Genomic DNA, 20,336 nt, shown 5'->3' with positions numbered 1-20,336 from the left:
TGAAGTCCCCAAATGTGTGGTTTCTATTTGGCACAAGGGGAAGCCAACAAGGAAAAAAAGATAATTCCATGATGAAAACAATGCTGGGGAGATGGACTACGAAGCAGTTTCTGCTCACTGGTCAGGAGGACTTGGTCACAGAGGGAGGAGGTACATGGAGGCCAGGAGTTAAAACTACATTAGGAAGGTTTCAACCCTAAAGGGGAAGAAATCATCCATCTGCCTGCCAATTGTCCTGGACATCTTCAAGTGTAAATATACACTTCTTATAAAATAACTTTGCCTTGCTGGAACCACAGTGGAAATGAGTGGAGCCTGACATGCTACCTTTGATATGATTCAGTCTTTCTAAGCCATCTAATGATGTGATTGACTTGTTCCTCCACTGCAAATAATGATTTTCTTAGAAACCCATAGCTCCAGGGGCCTGTGTCAGGACCTTTTCTTTCAGAAGAAGCAGGGTAAGGAGGTTCACCCTCCAGATCCCTTGCTAGAACTGAAAGGCCACAAAACACTCACCCTTAGGATAGATAAAAAGTCCACGTTTGGAAGAATGATTCCACAGCATGATTGCTGCTCTGGTCCACAGAAAATACAAGCAAGACAAAATGGCTTAGAACAGATTCATGATTTTTGCATTCCATTAGTATCTTTTATTACAACAATGAACATTCAAATGCCTTGTTAATTCTGCAAATGCCTTTCTTTTTTTCTTTTAGAGGCAGGTAGTAAGATTGATACTGAGGAATGTGATGAGACAATGGTGGTGACTACTGGTGTGAAAGATGCATCCCCTGTGGGCCCTGAGATAGGACATTTGCTCAGTCTTGCTGAATTAATTTTTGCCATTGGTTTCAGGAATCCAAACCCTGATGGAGCCCACTGATACCAGCAGGAAAGGTTTTCAGGTCTCTAGCCATATGATAAAGGACAGGATTTGTGGCTCATGCAGTACAGTGGAGTGTTCAGGAGTCTACACAGCTGATGATTAAATCATGCAGAAGACAGCAAAAGCAAAGAAATTTTTGAGACTGAGATGGTATCACTGAGAAGGACCTTGGTCTATAGTATAGGAACCACAGTGTTGTTCATTCTGCACAGCTGCAAAACCTGGAAACTTAAACAGTTGTTGTGTCAAACTACTCAGGCTCCATTTTTACTTTCTGTTGTCTTGAATGACAGGGTAAGATCTCAAACACTGAAGTATTAGAACACTATCAAATACCCAGTCTCAAAATAATGTTCTTGGAAGCTCAGCTATATTAATTCAAATCTAAGAGCAGAGTGACCAGAGCTGGTTTATGCCCAGTGCAAATATAGGCCAATAAAATATTATGAGGCCACAGATGCAGCGATAAACCCAGACTGGTGGCTTTAATTCCACATGGGAGACTGCAGCCAAAGTCTGTCTGGTGTGGCAGGGATTAGGGACTGATAACATCTGAGTCTGAGAGCAAAACCAGATTGCTGCTGCAGAGCACAGAGTGGCCCAGAAGGAATGGGTGCTCTGAGTTGAGGAAAGGACATCTGCCATACCTGTGGCTGCTCTTAGAGCTGCTGGCCTGATTTCTATTTGAGAAGATCTTCAAAAGCTGAATGCTTTGAGTTAACAGATGTTGTTGTCAGGATTTAGAATGAGTATTTCAGATATTCAGGAGTAGAACTGCAACCAGAATTTGGCCCATTGTTTCTAATAGAAGTTACCCAGCAGCCATCAGGCTGGCTGTCCCAGTAGTTGCAGGCTCATGTTTTGGGGACAGTTTGATTAATGGCAGGAGCAATAAAAGAGTTTAACAGTGCTGATATTTGTACCACTGCTGGAGTTCTCAGAGCCAGCAACCTTCTGAAGAGGGCAAGAGAGCTCCCACATCCTGAGGGCAGCACCAAGGCACAGCCTGAAGTGAAAATGGTGTCCTAACACAATTCAGCTTCCTCAAACAATAGAATACTAGGAGAGCAAAAATGAAAGAATTGTGTTAATTGGTAGGTTAATTGCTGGGAGACAATGGAGAGGGAAAGAGGTCTTCCCACTTTTGGCAGTGATAAAGTGCAATTGAGTCCCAGGTGCAGTGGGAAGCTGCACCCTCAGATTTGTTCCTTAGACCAGATACTGTGAATACTTCATACAAGTCCTCAGGATTTTCTTCAAATTCAATGGCTATCAAGTCCCAGAACACAGGGTGCTTCAGTCCTACATACACATCTCTAGCTCAATACATCCTGACGTCTGAATCCTCTTATCCCATACAGAATTAGGGAAAGACTCCTAAACTTGCTGGAAGGATGAAGCAGCCTGTACATCACAGCAGGGTGTAGTCAAGGCAGGTGTTTAGTAGGTCACTCGTGTGATTAAGCTGTTGTCACAGCAAATGTGGGCCAGGCACGCTGTGCCAGAAGTGGCTCAGTAACTCAGGGGCTGTCGAAGGTTCACTGAGCTGATTCTGAAGACTGAACCACATTCACTCTTATAGCCTGGGCTGAACACTCCTGCCCTGTCTGGCAGAATTCCTGAAGCAGAAGATATGCTGGGAAATGTTTTTCCTCAGGGTAGACAATATTAAGATCTTCATTTTTTTATGTAACCAGAAACCATATGTCTCATTCTGTTTTACAATCATATCCTTGTCTTAGACCTAAATTTATCTGTGTTCCACACCAGTCTCAATGTTATTCACTGGATTTTATTCCCTATTATTAGGTGAAATTACCTTTTCCAAGAATGCTGAATTGTGCCACTGAGGTTGGAGGCGATGTTGCTTGTACTAGAGAAATGAGTCCCAGATCACTTTAAGGTTCCTGCATTATTATTTTGTGTCTTGTATCTTGTAAGCAACCTGAAAGTAATTCTGACAAGCTAGAAGTCCTTTATCTGCTGAGCTGTCTTAACTTCATAAACACAACAGCATTCATAGGTGGTGACAGCAGTGAGCAGCTCAGCTTAAATTATTACTTTCTAAGTACTGACAGTGTCTTTAACTCAGTATATGGCTGTGTCAAACACAGTGCCTGTTCTGAGCAAGGAGACAGCCTCACTTTATGACCCTGATACCAGATCCATGCGGATAGATCTTTACCAAGCCCAAAATTGCAGGAAAATTAATAGAGATCTGCAGGGTCCAATCTGGTTGCCTGGAAGACAGGTGTGCAGCACAGAGAGATGGACAGGCTGTAACACCCTCCCATTAGTTTTGTAGTATTTGGGACTAATGCAAGTGTCTGGATTGTGTGCTAGACTGAAGCTCCTGTCCCAGCTTGCATCCTCCAAAGCTCATTTTGTGGGACACAGACCCACAGAAGGGCTGCTCCCCAGGCTGGTTGGCAGTGGGGAGGATCCCATCAGCCTTCCTCATCCCAGTTCAGTGGCAAAAAGTCCAATAAATACCTCACTACCAATCTCCCTAGAGCTTCTTGTTCTGCAACATTCCCAGGACACCCCTGCCAAACATCCAGCTCATGGCTGGAAATATCAACATCCAACAAAACCTACCCTGAATTTGAGAATGTCTCAAGTGTTTCTGGAGAGGCCTGACTGAACCAACAAACACCTCCAGTCTTCCCCCTGCCCTAAGGGACATTTTGTTACTTGCTTCTCATTCTTTAGGATTCTCATCCATGAATTGCTCTCTTGAATGTTTTTAATTAACAAACCAAAATTTTGGCTAATACTGGATTTTTTCAATCCAAGTAAACCAGCTTAAAATAAAAAATAAGCCGAAGCTCTGGCAAACACATTCAGGTCAGCCCTTCACTAGATAAATTGTGTAACTTTGGTAAGGCTAGTCCCAAAGACTGGATCACAGTGCATAATATATTAAAAAATATTGGGAGAATTCCAGCATCCAGTATTAAGTGGGTAGTTGTAATTCCTGCAGGATAAAGAATTATAAAGAAACATAATGCTTTAATCCTCCACAAATTTGTCTAACATTTAATCTAGCTACTAACCATATGATATTTCCTTTCTCGAGCACTCTTAATTTATTCCTAATTCTACTAATTAGGACTATAAAACTAAGGGAGAAAGCAGAAATCATCAGCAAATATGTTTATATTTCTTTGTAAAGCTGTGGCTCATACATGGCATTCGTACTCAGAGCTGTGCAGGAATCCTCAGGGTGGGTCTCTGCTTTCAGAATAATTTTCATTCACTCAGCAGGTCAGAGCACAATCATCACACTCCCACTGTGCACTCCTGCAGCACCTTCCATCCATCTCAAATCACAAAATGAAGACAATTCAGTACTAATGAAGTTTTTAACAATCTGGGAGCAGAATTCCCTTTTGAGGGATAATAAGGCTGGAACTGCCAGTTCCCCCCCCTCCTATAAATATCCTCTCCATCTTCCCAGGTCCAGCTCCATCCAGCTGTTCTCCAGTTTGTCCCCTGTGTCAGCCAAGCCCCCAGGGCTCAGGCAGGAGGCTGTGTCTGCAGGTGGTAGGGAAGTGATGCCCAGCTAGCTGTGCTCTCTGTCTTGCTTTGCTACAGATTTGACATTTGAACCAGGCAATCATTGTTTTCATGGACAATTTGCAGAGATAACCCAGTGCTTTGTGCTGTCACCCAGGTGACAGCTCTGTTGGTGGCACTCAGACACACAGCACTGCTTACAATGGTTGCAGATGCTCATTGCTAAGCATATCAGTGCTCAAGTGGCTTAAGCTACATCACTCCAACCAAATGGAAGTCTATATAAAGGCACTGCAGTATCTTAACCAAACCTTGATAACCTTTAAACATCCTTTCCAACCCAAACCACTTGATAATTCTATATGGCCAAAGCTGTTGTCCCCTGCTATCACACCCCTGAGTGCACAGCCACCACCTGGGGTTCTAAAGCAGTTCCTCCTTGCATAAATTTATGCACTGGTTTTACTCTCTTCTGCCCATAGGTTCAGAACTTTGGGCTAAAAATAAATCAGTTCTGAAAAGAAGCCTAATAGAATCATCACACAAATCTTGATACCTAAATGCTGCACAGAAAGATAGGATTTTTTTAGCTTTTTTCTCAACTATATTATGATTCCTCTTTGAAGCCTGTAGAGGGTGTGCTCTCCATTTCAAATTAGAGTTGGATGTCTTTCTGCAAAGCAGTAATTCAGTTCAAACAGGATTTATAAATTAGCAGAAATACGGAAAAGATTTCAAGAGTCCCTTTTGAAATAAATATCTATGAGTTTCACTGCAGATTATGGCCATTTTTTTCCTTTGTAACTCAGTTGTGAGTAAAGATGAAACTGTTGGCCTCAGCCCAGATTCTTCTTCTAAAGCCTTGGGAAACATATTAAAGTAAATTTCAGCAGAAACTGTGAAGCTCTAATCTCAATTTTTATAATGAGGAATGGAATCCTCCAACTGAAAAGAAAATTATTCTTGACTAAATTGCTGCAAAGTCTACACCACCTATAATTTTAGTTATGAAAGTGTATCAGGAGTATCTACAGCAAATAAGTATTTAGAAATCTAAAGTAGATTAAAGCGCCTGCATCTCAGGAGTACATCCCTGAACACTAGCTTGGTCTTGAACAGCTCATTATCAAAGTAGGAAAGAAAAAATACGAAATAAAGGAATATTCTTCTCTCCAGTTAGCAATTATGTTACCCCCAGTTACAAGATGGAGACTGACAAAGCCAGAAACTGAAACTAGAACTCCCAGGTTTCCCTCCAGGTTTTTAGAAGCAAGTCCCAAAACTTTAATTCTAAGGAATTGTCTGTCTGTTGAGCCCTGCTCAGCAAGGTGCAGCTCTATGGCATGAGTGGGGAGACCCAAACCACAGTAAAGAGAAATTGTTTTCAGTTCCATAGAAATTATTCTTTTATTTGTTCATTTCTAGGAACATGTTTCCAGCCAATCTTGTTGAGGCCACATTCAAGCAGGTAAGTGGCTATATTCCTTTTACCACAGAGGGAAGAGATGAGCCAGCATCACATAAAACATGATTTTTGTAAAACAGAAGCCAGACACAGACATTGCATGTTGCTTCAGATACTGTTAGGACCCCCAGCATTTAGGAATTTTTGAGTCCCTCTCCATTAGCCTCAGCAGTTGGTATCTGAGGGCAAACAAACAAGCATAAAGTGCACAGTCTGACAAAGAATAGACATGCACACCCATGTCAGCTGCACCTGAGGCTGATCTTTGGGGAAAGGTGCTGCAGGGAAGCAGAAGAATTTATGCTGGTGTGCCTGGAACATGGATTCTGTTACCCCAGGACTGCAGACTTAGAGTAGCTGGAATCTCTTTAGGAGCACTCAGTAACACCATGCAAAGGAAGACTCAAATACCATATCAAATTAAAGTAACAAAATAATGTATTTGGGAAGAATCTAATTACTCAGATTGGAATTTGGCCAGAAAACTACATCTGAAAGTTCTGAGTCAGCAAGAGGCATGGCTATATTTATTTCACCTGAGGGAATATTTCATGGAAACCTTATCTCTCGTGAGATAAAGAGAAGGGCACTCAAAACCTCTAGAGTAATTCCTGATTGTGTCTTCTAGGAAAGTAGCTCTATCAGGAGAAAAAGAGCTTGCTGCACAAGGGTCTGAATATGGGAAACTCTGCTTTTGTTATGCTTTTCCATAAATTCCACTGGTTTTGTAGATTTTAGCAGCATAGAGACAGGAGCTGTCATTCTTCTTTTCATGCTTGTTCCTTTAATATGCAGCCCTGTTGAAACAGAGCACTTAGGAGGTCTCATTAAGTTATCAGTTCCTGCTGGGAAAGTATAATAAAATCTGCTTTGTTTTCTTTCAGTATCGCACCAAGAGCATTCCCATCATTAAATCTAACAAAGCATCATCTGAAAGTGCAACTCATCGCATTATCATATATGGAGTTCAGGATGAGAATGGATCCAATGTCCAGAATTTTGCCTTGGATATCACTCCTCCTCCTGAAGTGATTTATAAGTCAGAACCTGGCGCGAGTGATGGCATGAACGTGCTGGGGATTGTGATATTCTCTGCCACAATGGGTAGGTCTCAGATATGTTTGGTTTTTAATTAACTGAGTATCCATTTAGAAGAAAAAAATAGGGTTTAGGTTGTTTGGTTTCTTGATTCATCTTTTTTTAATTGCATCTTTCTAAACTGTGGGGAAAAGACAAGCCTAGTATGGAATGTTTCTCTCAACCTTTCAAAGATAAATCTTCAACATCCTTAATGACTTTTTTCCCATGCAGTTCTATTTTCTGTGCAAGCATTTACATTCTTTGTGTTTATTTTTTTTCTGGATTACTTAGAGCTTTTATTTATGAACTGTTTTTCCCTGAGTGTAAGAAAGACCAATCCAGTGTGCTTAGAGGAGGTAAGAATTACAGCATGAGGTCAGACCCTGTCAATATTCTGTTTCATTCTCTGTCAACAAGCAGAAATCCCAGAGAAGATTTCAAGAAATTCTGAAATAAACTGTTCTATAGCAGACTTTCCTTCTAAATCTGAAGAATTTGGTACAATTCTACAGAGTTTCAGGTGTTCTATTACAGGAACAAAGCACTTCTCACACACCTCTTGGTTTGGGAGGTGTCAGGTTGGGATACCCCAAGTCCTCCATCCTTGAAGCTGCTCCCAGACCAACTCCTTTCCTAAAATCCACCCAACTAGGTAGAAAATTACCTTAGCCCTGGAATCTTCACTGTCTGTTGTTCTTGCCCAATCTTAGTCACATTTTACCACATTGTTAGAGTAGAATATAACTGTCAGGTGCCTGTGTAAACACACAATTCAGTGATATCACAAATAAGTGAGCTACAAAGGTCTATTGTCTTATCAGTTTTAGATCTGTGAAACTTCTTTTTGCTTGAAACTTCTTAATTTTATTTTTGCCATCCTGCAATGGCAAATAGACATAAACAATCCAGAGCCTTACCACAGTGGACTCCAAGAACTTCTATCTGGTTAATTTATTGTCTCACTTGCTAGAGGAACTCACTAGTGCCATATGTGTTTGTGGATATGGAAGGAGGAATTTAAACAAACATGCCCTAGTTAATGGTAAACTTCTGATTATTTTTACAAGAAAATGCTGATCAAATTTCCTGTAGCTACATTTATCCCTGGAAGCCAATCTGGTCAGCAGAGAAGGTCCATAAAACATTTTGACTGTAGTTAGTATATTACGGTTCATAAAAGCACAAGGGGTCAAAAATTAAGTCTGGAATTAGCAGATTTGTCTCCAAAGGGTGGTATTCCACATGCAACACTACTGGAATCTGCCTGTCCCCCAGTTTGTTATATTTTTATAGTCTGTTCCCAAAGTACAATGTCACAGCAAACATTACTCCAGCCAAAAAAATATTGGATATGAAGGAATTAATTATGTGTGCTTATTAGGATCAAGGACAATTTTATACTTCTGAGCACAGAGGATCTTTCATTGTTTTCCCAAAACTGAATGTATTGCTTTTACCGTGCCCCTAAGTCTTGCTGGGGCTCAAGAGATGGAAGCTGGGAGCTGGTTTCTTCCCGGCTGATGTACAGAAACTCTGCTGCCAGCACTGCCGTGCATAGCTCCAGCTGCTGGGTCAGCTCTGCTGTATTAGTCTGTGCATAAACCTGGGATCCTAAACCCTCAAAACTTGTCATCTACAGGGGACTATTCTATATTGTTGCTTTGAACAAAAGCTGCAGCCACTCATTATCACTGTCTTCAGCTTTCTGGAAAAAATGGAAACCATGAAACAAGACTTTTTTGCTTGAATCTGTAAGAAAGAAGAGCATCCTTCCAAAGTTCATGTTTATTGCCAAAGAAAAGTATACAGACCGTGGCACTTTCCAGCAGTTTTGCTCACTTTGTATGATTCTTAATTGCAGAAAGGTGTTTTTACACCACTTCAGTGTAGAAAAGCAGCATTAGGGTGGATATGGGGTCTTACTACAGGTTCTTTAAGCTCCTTGAACAGCATCAAAATAGCATAAAGGGACAAGAACTTAAACTTAACTGTCTTTTCCTTTTCCTGAAATGGGAGATGAATGACTTAGTAATCTCAGCCCAGGAATAAATCCTGCGCATGACTGACTGGACTCCATTGCCAGGCATGCATTAAAATGGGCAACATTTGACAGGCAGAGTGTGAGGTCGAGACCCATGAAAAGCCTGGGTGCTGTGACTGCCTGTATTACCTCTTCTCACACAGCAGGCAGGAGCTTCTGTTAGAGATTATCCCAACTGGCTGAGCATTGAGACAGCTGATTGTTTTTTATTCCTGGAGGAACATGCATTATTTATTCTTTACAAGGAAAATGTTTTGCACTGAAATGGAACTTGACACACCAGGGCTGCAGACAGAAGGCCCCAGTCTGGGGCTGTCCTCATCACCAGCCACATGCTTTGGTAGGACAGTGCTTTAAAGAGCAAATTTTACTAACTCCTGTAAATTGAAAAAGAAGGCATTTCATCTTTTTGGCACTATAGAGAATTAGAAGCTAAGATCAAATTGTAAAAACCACCACTGACCAGGCTAGAAGAGCTGAACTGTATTTAATGTCCTATTACAAAAAACAAGCAACCAGCTTAATAAAAGTTATTTTTTCTGACCTAACAGTTCCAGCTTCGATGATTACTAACATGATTACAAGCCCACATCTTGAATGCACTATTATTGTGAAATCCCTGGATAAAACAACTGAGAACCTCCCTCCCTGCCTCAGGAGGGGACTTCCCTGGAATCAGTGCTGCACAAGACCTGGCTCACAAGTGCAGATGTGGGCTCTGAGGATCAGAGCCTGGGATCTTTCTGATAGAGGACACTGCAAATCCAGAGCAAGAGGCAGCACATCCCCCACTCAGAGCCCCTTGCCTCCCCTTGAAACTGCCTTCAAAAGCAGTGTCCCTAGCAGGCAGCTTTTGAAGTGCTTCCTTGAGCAGTTAACTCAATCACTTATAATACCTTCAGAGAGTGATGTCAGAACATTCATAAAGTAGGAAAATTATGTCTATTTATATGCATTATTGGAAACTAACACTGTCTGGAGAATATATGGCTGGATGGCACAGCCTAGAGATGGATTGTTTTCCTTGCAGAGCACTGAGTGCACATGAATGGGTTTTCACTGCTTTCTTTGCTGGTTAGTCTGTGAATCCATTTGGATTTTCTTTACATGAACTTCCTTTTCTTTATCTCCCCCAAGACTGATTATAAGGGTTGTTGATTTTTATTATTAGTTGACAGATATCAAGTAATAATGGGATGGAGACCTCAGGTATTAACTCCCTGTTATCACAACAAACCTCAGTAGAGGCTTTGCCCCTGGAAAGTCCCCTGGGTGCTGCCCAGTTGCAGGCAGCTATAATGCAGCCACAGCTTCCTCTATTAGAGAAATGTTTTCCAGTTTGTCTTCCATGGATCCCTCAGAGCAGGCAAATCCATCTCTGGGCACTACGACAGTTTAAGAAGTGGGCTTGCTACTTCAGGGGTAAATCTATGGTACAAAAGTCTCTACTGCCACAGAGAAACTTTCAGGGAAGTGTAAATGGAAAAAAAAAAACCCAAGGTGGGGCACAGTGCCCATGTGTGGCCTGGCTGCCCCATGCTCTCACTGTGTGTGTGTGTGTGTATGTGAGGTGAAATTTTTCAGACCCCACATCTATTGATACAAGGGGAAGATCTGCAGCCTTCCAATCATCTCCCACAAAGTTCAATTTGAACTACAGCAGAGAGGAAAAGCACTGAGAAATTGAACCTGATTGCTTTTGTTTGCAGGTATAATGTTGGGAAGAATGGGGAACAGTGGTGTTCCTTTGGTCAGCTTTTGCCAGTGTTTAAATGAATCTGTCATGAAGATAGTGGCAGTGGCTGTTTGGTAAGTAGCTGTTGTTAGGAAGAAAATCAGTATTTTTTTAAAAGAAAATTTCAACAGAGGAAGATGTACAGAAATGTCATAAACTTATTTCCAGGGAAATAAATGAGGTGAAAAATCCTTAGCTTTGCAGGTCCTCAGCATTTGGAGGGAGATAAAGAAGCACACATCCTGTCTGTGGTTTGTGCTCTCATTTTGGCAGAGGCAGCTTGGATTTTACTCCCAAAAAACAGAACATGGTATAGCTGGATGGGTGCTGTATGCACTGAGGGTACTGCCAATCGTTGGCCATGCCAAGAGGGAATATAATACACCCAGCCCATGCAAGGAGGGAGCAGGGTGAGATTCTAAAGCTGGTACTTCCATCCCTTACTACTACTTGCTACTACTAACTGAGGAGTATCCTACATAAAATACTATTTTAACCAGGTGCTTCAGGCACTCTCCTCAAGTGTGAGAGAGAGGGCCTGAGTCTGATCAAACCAGGGAACCCACCTGTGCCTCTTCCAGCCAGGCTGCTGTCACTGCACTGCTACTGTTTGGTAGAAGTCAGCTGTCTCCTAATAATCACTGCCTTTCCTTTTAATCAGGTATTTCCCATTTGGAATTGTGTTCTTGATTGCTGGTAAAATCTTAGAAATGGATGACCCTTCAGCCATTGGGAAGAAACTGGGTTTCTATGCCATTACAGTGGTTTGTGGCCTGGTGGTGCATGGGCTCTTTATCCTGCCAATGATGTATTTCTTTATCACCAAGAAGAACCCCATCGTCTTCATCAGAGGGATTCTTCAAGCCTTGCTCATTGCTCTGGCCACGTCCTCCAGGTATTTAAGAGTTTTGAGAAGGACAGATGAAACAAAAAGTTTTCTAGATCCTTACTCCAGCTTTCTCTTGGGAACAGCACACCATAGCTGTACATTTGTATCTGAAAAATGGCCTGTGCCAAACTCACTGGTATATTTGTTAAAGATGTGTCTCTCAACTTTTGGAAGTTATGCATGGGAACCATTTGACTGTACTGTCTGCCACTTTGTTTTCCCTAAATTTAAAAAATATTGGATAAAAATTGCTTTTCATAGAGGACTAGAAAGGAAATAGAGTATTTTTCCATAAAAACAAACACTGTGCTTCTACAAAGTTAATATATATAAGGGACACACAATTTGTCCAAACTTAATTTTTGGTGTTAGTGGAGAACCTCCTAGTTCAGTCATATGGAAATATTTTACATTAAGAAAAGTCTGTGGTTCCAAGCTATTGTCCAGGACTGGGAAAGTATTTAGCTGCTCTACTCAAAGAATAATATTTTTTGCATCCTTTTTAGAGAGTATATACAATGAGTTTTAACCATAGCTGAACAAAGGTACAGTGAAAATGGGAAACAGCTTGTGGACTGGTTATGAAAATTACTCCCAACATGGATAAACTGCTGCATGAGAAGTGATTGAAAGGGGCTGGAATTCACTTGCATAGACTGGAGACAAGAATGACAACTAATAATTTCTAATAATATTTCTGTGTAGCCAATACCATGAAAACACAGTTCTATGGCATGTATGGCTGGAGGTTTCTTACTCTCAAGTAACAGGAGCAGCTATACCTAACACTTCCTATGCAGTAATAAAAGTAGAAATGGAAAATGCCAAGCAAATAGATCTCTTTAGCACATCTTACATATTTATTATTTCTCCTGTCAGTTGTAAAGGAAGAGGGCTAAAGAAAGGAGAAGGTACTGTTCTTTGATACAATTTTTGCTTTGGGATGATTTTTTAAAAGTTATTGTTCTTTGACAGAAAGACTGGAAATACTGAAATCTTGCCCAGATTTTGAAATTATGACAACTACTGACAAACCCTTACTTTCATCTGCCTTATTTAGACTCCAAGTTAGTAATTAGTACAAGATAAATGATAAATTTGAAACATCTATTAATAAAGATAATGAAAAGTTGAAAGGTTTTATTAACTCCAGAATATTTCTTATTAACAATGACAAGTGAAGAGTACTTCATAGTTAAACACCAATGCCTTCTTCCATATTAGAATAATTTCTATAAAATTGGGTTCTGATGACTAATAAATCCTTTCAGACAATAGTACTGTACCAGCTTCTTATCCTTCATGCCTCTAATTGTACTTTTCTTCATAATTTCCCAAGTTCCTTGAGGAAGGAGCCACATAATCTCTCCTACAATAGAGTGACCCACTTGGAAATAAAATCCATTTGTAATTGGTGTGATAGTAGAAGGAAAAGGCAGGACTGACATAAATAGAAAGTTCTGAGGAGGCAGTCAAATACTGATATAAATAATTTTTTAATAATCTAATAAGATTATTAAATTCTAATTAAATTCTAATCTTATTAAATGTAATAAGATTATGTAATCAGTGCATATGGCTTTGCATAGAACATCATCACTGATAAATAATAATGTGAGATCTGCAGAAATCTGGAAATCTTCTGCAAATCACCTGGGTAAATAAATACATAGAAAAGTAACATGTATAGCTTGAACAGATTAGTTGGCATTCATTTTTTGCTATGATCTTCAAAGCTTATTTTTCCACAAAACATTACTTTGCAACGTGGTAACTACCATCAGTGTGAAAAGGGAAATAATCTCTATTTTATGAAGGAACAATAAAAAAGGAAAAATTTAAGTTGCACTTGACCCGTGCTAGACTTGGGTAATTAATTTCATATTTACAGGCCCAGAGGGGGAGTAGGGTGGGAGTAGGGCTCTCCCACTAGCAGGCAGCGCAGCCTGTTAACCATGACCAGCAGGACTTGATACCAGAGAAGATTTAGTAGCTTTACTATCAGAATGCCACCAAAGCTAAGGGGAGTCCTGAGGAAAAGCTCTGAATTTACAGATCTGGGGGGCTTGGACTTTTTGGAAGGATTAAGCACTGTTTGCCTCTTCTTACCAGTGTCAACACAGGCCTGACATGGGTTTTGTTGGTTTTCTGCTCAAATAGCAATGCCTTGTCTAGAGATAACTGAACTTTTCACCTTTGTTACACTGAAAGGAATGGATGCTGCACATAACTGAGCTGCTGCCAAAAGAACATGCACAAGCAATTGGGGCTGGACAGGAGAGCTGCTCCTCCTGACAGTCAACACATCTGCATTTGGTTAAACAAAACTTGCCACAGGGGCATTATGTAACACACATAATGTGGGTATTGGATTTTCAGATCATCTTAGAGGAGAACAAAGAGTTGATTTGAAGTGTACTGATGTGTTTCTTGCAGATGTTTCCGTGTCAGTTGATGTCTACATTTAAAGATAGAAAAAAACCCCACAAATCAGTGTTCTGATACTCATTCCAGCTAGCCTGCACCTGTGGAACTGTGGAAAGCTTTCATTTCAAGCTAAAACTCAAACTGCAAGATTCAAAAACAATACCACGTACAAACCTCAGGAATGTAACACAAGGGAACCTGAAAACCACTGAGCAGCTGTCCCATGGCAATGATATTACTGAATCTGAACATTATTTCAAGCCATTTCCCTTTAATGAAATTTTCTACACCCCATTCTCAATCTCTTTCTATTTCTCCAGAAGTCCCAATCACAGCACTAATTTGGTTTGCACAGACATTATGGAAGAGACAGGGAGGTCTCTTATTCCTTTGGTGTCTTGTTTAGGATGCTTGGATCCTTCCAAGCAGCACCAAGTCCCTGCATCAGTTCCCTGGCCAGCTAGCCCATGCAGCCAAGCCCTGGGCTTCAGGATGGGCTGGTTTTGGCAGCAGGCACCAGCAGGGATGTACAGAGCTCCTTTCACTCCATCAGTACCATGTCTCCAGCAGGTGCTGTCACTGCCCACCTCGCTCTGCCCTGGAGTAGTTAGGGTGCAGAGCTGTGGATTTCTGACTCCCTGCTTTCCTTCCCTCAGCCTGTCACCTCTGACTGGACTGAAAAAGCAGTATTTGGCCTACAAAAAGTCCTCTGGATTTTAGCTTTTCTTGTTCTAATGGCCTGAGGGAATTTTATGTTTCTAGGTCATCTTTCCATATCATTAATGAGTTAAAGCAGCACCTTCTCAATGGTCCATTCTATCAAAAGAAGCAATTTTCATCTCCTCTGCAGACCAACATGAGTTTTTCAATGGTTTTGCTGCTTATGAAACACTATGAACTTGGCTGTTGCACAGAGCAAATTAAAGGCAGATTTAGCAAAAGGGAGATGAGATCAGTTTGTTAATTTTTTGGAGCAAATATCAAAATGCATTTGAATGATAAGATAAACAGAGCAGGCTGAACAGCTGTTCTTCCCCAGTGCCTCCTGTCTTTGTGGCTCTCACTAGCAAGAGCTTGGCCTGATCCAGCATTAGCTTATACTCAATGTCTGCGGCTGCAGCATTTTATCCCACAATTGATATATAACTCTAAAAATTAATTTTTAATTCTTAGACTTAATTCTGGGAGATACCCTAACTTTTAGCTGAAAGCTTTAGGAAAGTTTTTTTAAGATTTAACCAATTAAGGTCTGTGCTTTAGAGTATATTTTCCTCCAAAGAAATGTAACATGTCAAGCTTTCATGTTACTGCTCCGCTGTTTAACACTACATAAAACAGCTTCTAGAAAACAGAGGTTTCCCTGGTTTGCATTTGACAATATTTGTACAATACTTCTTTTGAGGGATTTCTGTCCCTTCTCTTCAGAAAGAGGGAGAATGACATTTTTAATTATGGGTGAGGAAAATTTGCTCTAACTCTAGTATTTATATATGCAACTGCCTTTATTCCCCCTCAAGGGAAGGAATGAGTTACACTACAAGTGAGTTAGATGTGCAGCCCAAGGGATGAGAAGCAGTAGACAGCTGGTTAGTATAAAATTCACCCTGCCTGGAGAAGGTTTGCTACAATTCGTTGTATTTCCCAGAAATAAAAGTAATTCAATGTGTGCTTCTCTCTGCTGTTCTGCAGCTCAGCCACACTGCCTATCACTTTCAAGTGCTTGCTGGAGAACAACCATGTGGACAGGAGGATTGCCAGGTTTGTGCTGCCCGTGGGAGCCACCATCAACATGGATGGGACAGCACTCTACGAAGCAGTGGCTGCCATCTTCATTGCACAAGTAAACAACTACGAGCTGGATTTTGGACAGATTATTACTATAAGGTATGAACCTCACATTCCACATGCTGGGATTTGTTTGTCTTGTTGAGTCCAACACTCTTACGATTCTTGTGTGGAGGAATGTTTGGAGCAAAACTCATCTTTGCTATTACCAAAGGATGCATTCCTCCTAGGGTGGTTTTCTTTAAATAATGCAGAGATCAGGGACTGTACAGAGAGAAAATGTACTGGTACTGTCCAACAGAAACATGTGGCCACCAGGAATTGCATTTCTGTTTGAGGATAACCATCTAATTCTTACTTTTAGGCCACCCATTGATCATTTTCTAGTGTTGGAACGTTTTGCTATTATTGGTGTTTATAACACTCCTTTAAACATCAGGATTATTTTTAACTTTAGTTCTCTTTACCTGAGAAAAAAAAGGGTAAAAAACCAACCAACCAAAGAACCATGCTAGAAGTCTTGTATCAGATACAGGAAAGAGTGTGTGTTACAGAGCTCCTTTTCAAACCTTGGAGGATTTAGGGAAACAGGGAAGGAGGACAGAGGCTGCTATCAGGACAGGTTTTCATCAAGATGTCATATCAATCAGATATTTTTAAAATGTCTTCTCTGCTGTTTGTTAAAGCACAAAACTTCATAAACAACCAAGCTGTGGATGGGCAGATTGTGCTAGAGCTACATACTCCATCCTTGAAAGGTCTGTAATGGATCCAGAACTCTAGAATATCCAGCTGAACAGTTACTGCCAGAATAACTCCCGTGGCTGCCAAAGAATGCCTCAGGGAGTGAAACCTGCAGCTTCCAGCAGGGAACATTCCTTGATTAGAAAAACATTCCTCATAGTCAGAGCCTTGTGCAACATATTTGAGATCTGCTTACCTACCCACCCAGTGACCTCATCATGGCCCTGTTTACACTCCTGGGCCTTGCCCATCTTCTGCTGGACTTCAAAACCTTCATGACAAGAGGAGGAGAGTCCTGAAACTAACCACAGATGACAGCTGAGGTTTGCTAATGGGTTTCTGGCAAGATCTCATTAGATGAGAAAAATTGTGCCCATGTGAACTCTTGCTTTGAGCTGTCTCTCTCTCTGAAAATTATTGGAATAATCCTGTGCTGAAATTTAATCTTTTTGATTACTTTTGGACTGGGGGATATTTGTAGGACATGGACCCAAAATATGGCAGAGAGCATGGGCAGTTCTTACATACACTGTGAAGTAGACAATAGTGATGTAAAAAACTGAAGAGGGTGATGGTAAATGGATAGTAGTTCAGTTCTAACTTTCTTTTAGCAGAACACTATTTTATCTAATTTCTCTGCTCATATTAAGTGCTAGTACATAAGAACCACAGAGCAGTAAAGACAATATAAGGGAAATACAAGTGAAGTTTGGAAAAATACCATAAAGGAAAGGAAATAAAAAGACTGACAAAAAAGTGGTAAATAGGAAATCACAGTCGATTCAGTACTTTGAATGTCTGAGGCCAAATTCCAACTCTATTCTGTGGAGCAAACCTGCCCCAGATCTTGATACTTTATGACCTGGTAATTTCAAAGTCAAATATTCCTGAGTGCCAGGATATTTTTGCTAGGGGTAGGAAATATTAGAAAAATAATTAGTCTACTTTGCTCATAATTTGTAAAATCTAGACTGACAGTTTATGCAAACTGACAGATTATGCAAACCTAGATGTAGCAGAAAAGAGATTAAAGGTCCTACTCCCATCCATTTAGCATATGGATGAAAAGTAGTTAATAGGAAGAAACTTTTACATCAAGGTAACATTTCAAGGGAATAGCAGAGGAGCTTGCCTGTACAGTCTTAGTTAAGAATTCCTATTTTTACTCCCAATGAAGTCATGAGACTTTCTAGCCTTTAATTTATGGAGAGACAGAAGCAGCCCTAATTAGCCAGCCAGATGATAGCACTAACTGGAGAGCCTTTTAATGGTCATTACATTTATCTCTTATTTAGCTAGTGAGCTCCTGTCCCTTCCTTACAATACTATCAGGATGCTATACAAGCTAACACTTGAAAAATGTGGTTTTAAATCATTCTCATTCCCCATAACACCCACGGGCAACTGTGGTTTTTTATTGCAGAAGAGGGCTCTAGTTAGAAACACTGATGCTGCTCTACTGGCACACTGTACAGCTGTGGAGCAGGATACTGGATAGCTCTGTGTCTCAGTTCTGACAGGGGTGAATATGGTTACCCTCATTTTCCATCACAAGAGGTCGATGAAACTTCACTCCTTGCCAAAAGCTCTGAAACTCTGGATTGATGAATGCAGTGGATTATCAGTGTACATAGAATCATAGAATTGGCTGGGTTGGAAGGGACCTCATAGATCATCGAGTCCAACCCTTGAACCACCGTTGCGGTTGCTAGACCATGGCACTGAGTGCCACATCCAGTCTCTTTTGAAATATCTCCAGGGACAGAGAATCCACCACTTCAGTGGGCAGCCCATTCCAAGCTTTTTGTCTTTCTGCTGGATGGCCTAGCTCTTGGAAGTGGCCAGATGGGTGTAAATAAATATATCCGGTCAGTTCTGATCCTTGAAAAGGCATGAAAGCTCTCCCCTAAAAATAGCATTAAGAAGGAAATGTTAAGCCTGCCAGGTCCACTCTTGCCCTGGTCTCACATTTGTTTCTGCTTGTCTGGATGAAAAATTGGTGTTAATGTCAAGAAAAATGCTTTCCAGTAACTGAAGAGGTGAATTTACATCCGTGCTTGCTTCATATTTAGATCCAAGCATGCAAAGCCATGTGCTATGCAAGGACTTCACCCTTGGCGCAGCCTTTTTACCCTTGGCCTATCCTCCTTCTGATGGATTGACATTAAAAGCCCCATCCACAGCCATCTGAGGATTTGCCTGGAACAGGAACTGGTACTGATGATTTAGAAGTGGCTGTTGGGAGCTCTGCTGCCAATGGTGAAGCAGCAGTGGGGACTGCTGGCAGATTTCTGGCACACAGGGGCGTGTGGTGCCCTGAACAAGGAGAAGCTGAGAGCTCAGAGAAGCCCCCCAGGCTGGCTGGCCACAAAACCCTGCACTTGTGTTATTGAGGTGACACTGAAGTGACCCACCCCCTTGAAGGTAGATGGTGAGAACTGAGCACTGGGCAGACACTTGGGCATGTTCTTGCTCTCTGCCCTGGCTTCTGTCCACAAAATCCTGACACTCCTGGGTTGTGTAAGAAGGATTTGGGTTTAGGAAAACTCCCATAGAAACATGATGTGGTTTCTTGCAGAGTGTTCCACCACTGGTAAAGTTTCTTTCTTTCTTTCTTTAAGTATCACAGCAACAGCTGCCAGTATAGGTGCTGCAGGTATCCCTCAAGCTGGCCTGGTGACCATGGTCATTGTCCTGACCTCAGTTGGGCTCCCGACAGATGACATCACCCTGATCATTGCTGTTGACTGGGCACTGTAAGTAGCACCAAGATTTTGAGGTTTCCAGTGTGGCAATGTTGCTAAAAATGCAAATGATATCCAGTGGTACGGTAATACAAATATACATTCACTTACATTTGAAGTAACTGTTTGAAATGGAGCCAATGTGGCCTCATAAGAAATTTGTTGCCAAAGTGGGCATTATGCTGAAAAAAGGACCTAGGTGTATGAGGGAGAAACTAGATGAGATCTGGACAATATGATGTACATGAAAAGGCTGCAGAAGAGGAGTTTGTTTAGCCTAAAACCAGAACAGGTTGAAAGAGGGTACCACAGTGGTTTCTCATATGGCTAAGATTTCCTGAAGAGGACAGGAGTTGATTGTTCTTCATATTCATGGGGAGGGAGAAGGAAAACCAGAATAACTACCTTAAATCAGGTCACAGGAAAACTTGAGAATAATTTTTATCTAGAAGGGCAGTAAAGCAATAGAAGTGGCTGCACCGAGCCAGGTTAGAGGCTCACCTTCATGAGAAATTGTAAAGTCAGGCTAGAAAAATATCCATCAGGTGCAACTCTGAGACCTTGCCTTGGATAAGGGGCTGACATTCCTAGGAAATGTGTTTTGCCTGCACTCTGCTTATCAGTCCCCTGACACTTCTAGCAGTGCCAGAGCAGGGAGGTGCTGCCACCCCACTGCCACCCATCCCATGAGACCACAGTAAGGGTTGTGCTGTGCAGAGCTACCCCGACTGTGACCAGATCCATCAGATACATAACATGAAGGTTGTACTTGCAAGGCACTGCATTAGGACTGATTCAGTTTTCTGTTCATCACAGATCCTGATGTGGTTCTGCCCTTTCTGATTTCAGGGCTAATTAAGCAGCAGCAGCAATTTGTAGCCCCCTGCAGAGCTATGTTTTGCAAGTGCAGCCATTCCCTAGAGAGGTTACTTTGCTCCATTCACTAAGCACTGAGGACTGAACAGAAGAGGCAAAAACTTAACACATAGAATAAGAGATTCCTGTCACCCGTTAAAAA

General features: G+C 41.3%; 1 protein-coding gene across 1 annotated transcript in view; it reads left to right on the top strand.

Moving 5' to 3' along the window:
• SLC1A7 (solute carrier family 1 member 7) overlaps positions 1-20,336 on the top strand; it is a 45,834-nt gene that overhangs the window by 20,020 nt on the left and 5,478 nt on the right. The window contains exons 4-9 of the mRNA XM_008502512.1: positions 5,834-5,876; positions 6,758-6,977; positions 10,704-10,803; positions 11,391-11,624; positions 15,735-15,929; positions 19,196-19,330. Of these exons, the coding sequence (XP_008500734.1) occupies positions 5,834-5,876; positions 6,758-6,977; positions 10,704-10,803; positions 11,391-11,624; positions 15,735-15,929; positions 19,196-19,330 (927 nt within the window). The remainder of the gene's footprint in view (positions 1-5,833; positions 5,877-6,757; positions 6,978-10,703; positions 10,804-11,390; positions 11,625-15,734; positions 15,930-19,195; positions 19,331-20,336) is intronic.

The sequence above is a fragment of the Calypte anna genome, chromosome 8 (assembly GCF_003957555.1).
Source record: "Calypte anna isolate BGI_N300 chromosome 8, bCalAnn1_v1.p, whole genome shotgun sequence".
Taxonomy (NCBI): domain Eukaryota; kingdom Metazoa; phylum Chordata; class Aves; order Apodiformes; family Trochilidae; genus Calypte; species Calypte anna.
The sequence above is the reverse complement of the archived record's forward strand: the minus strand, read 5'-3'. Positions and strand labels throughout refer to the sequence as shown.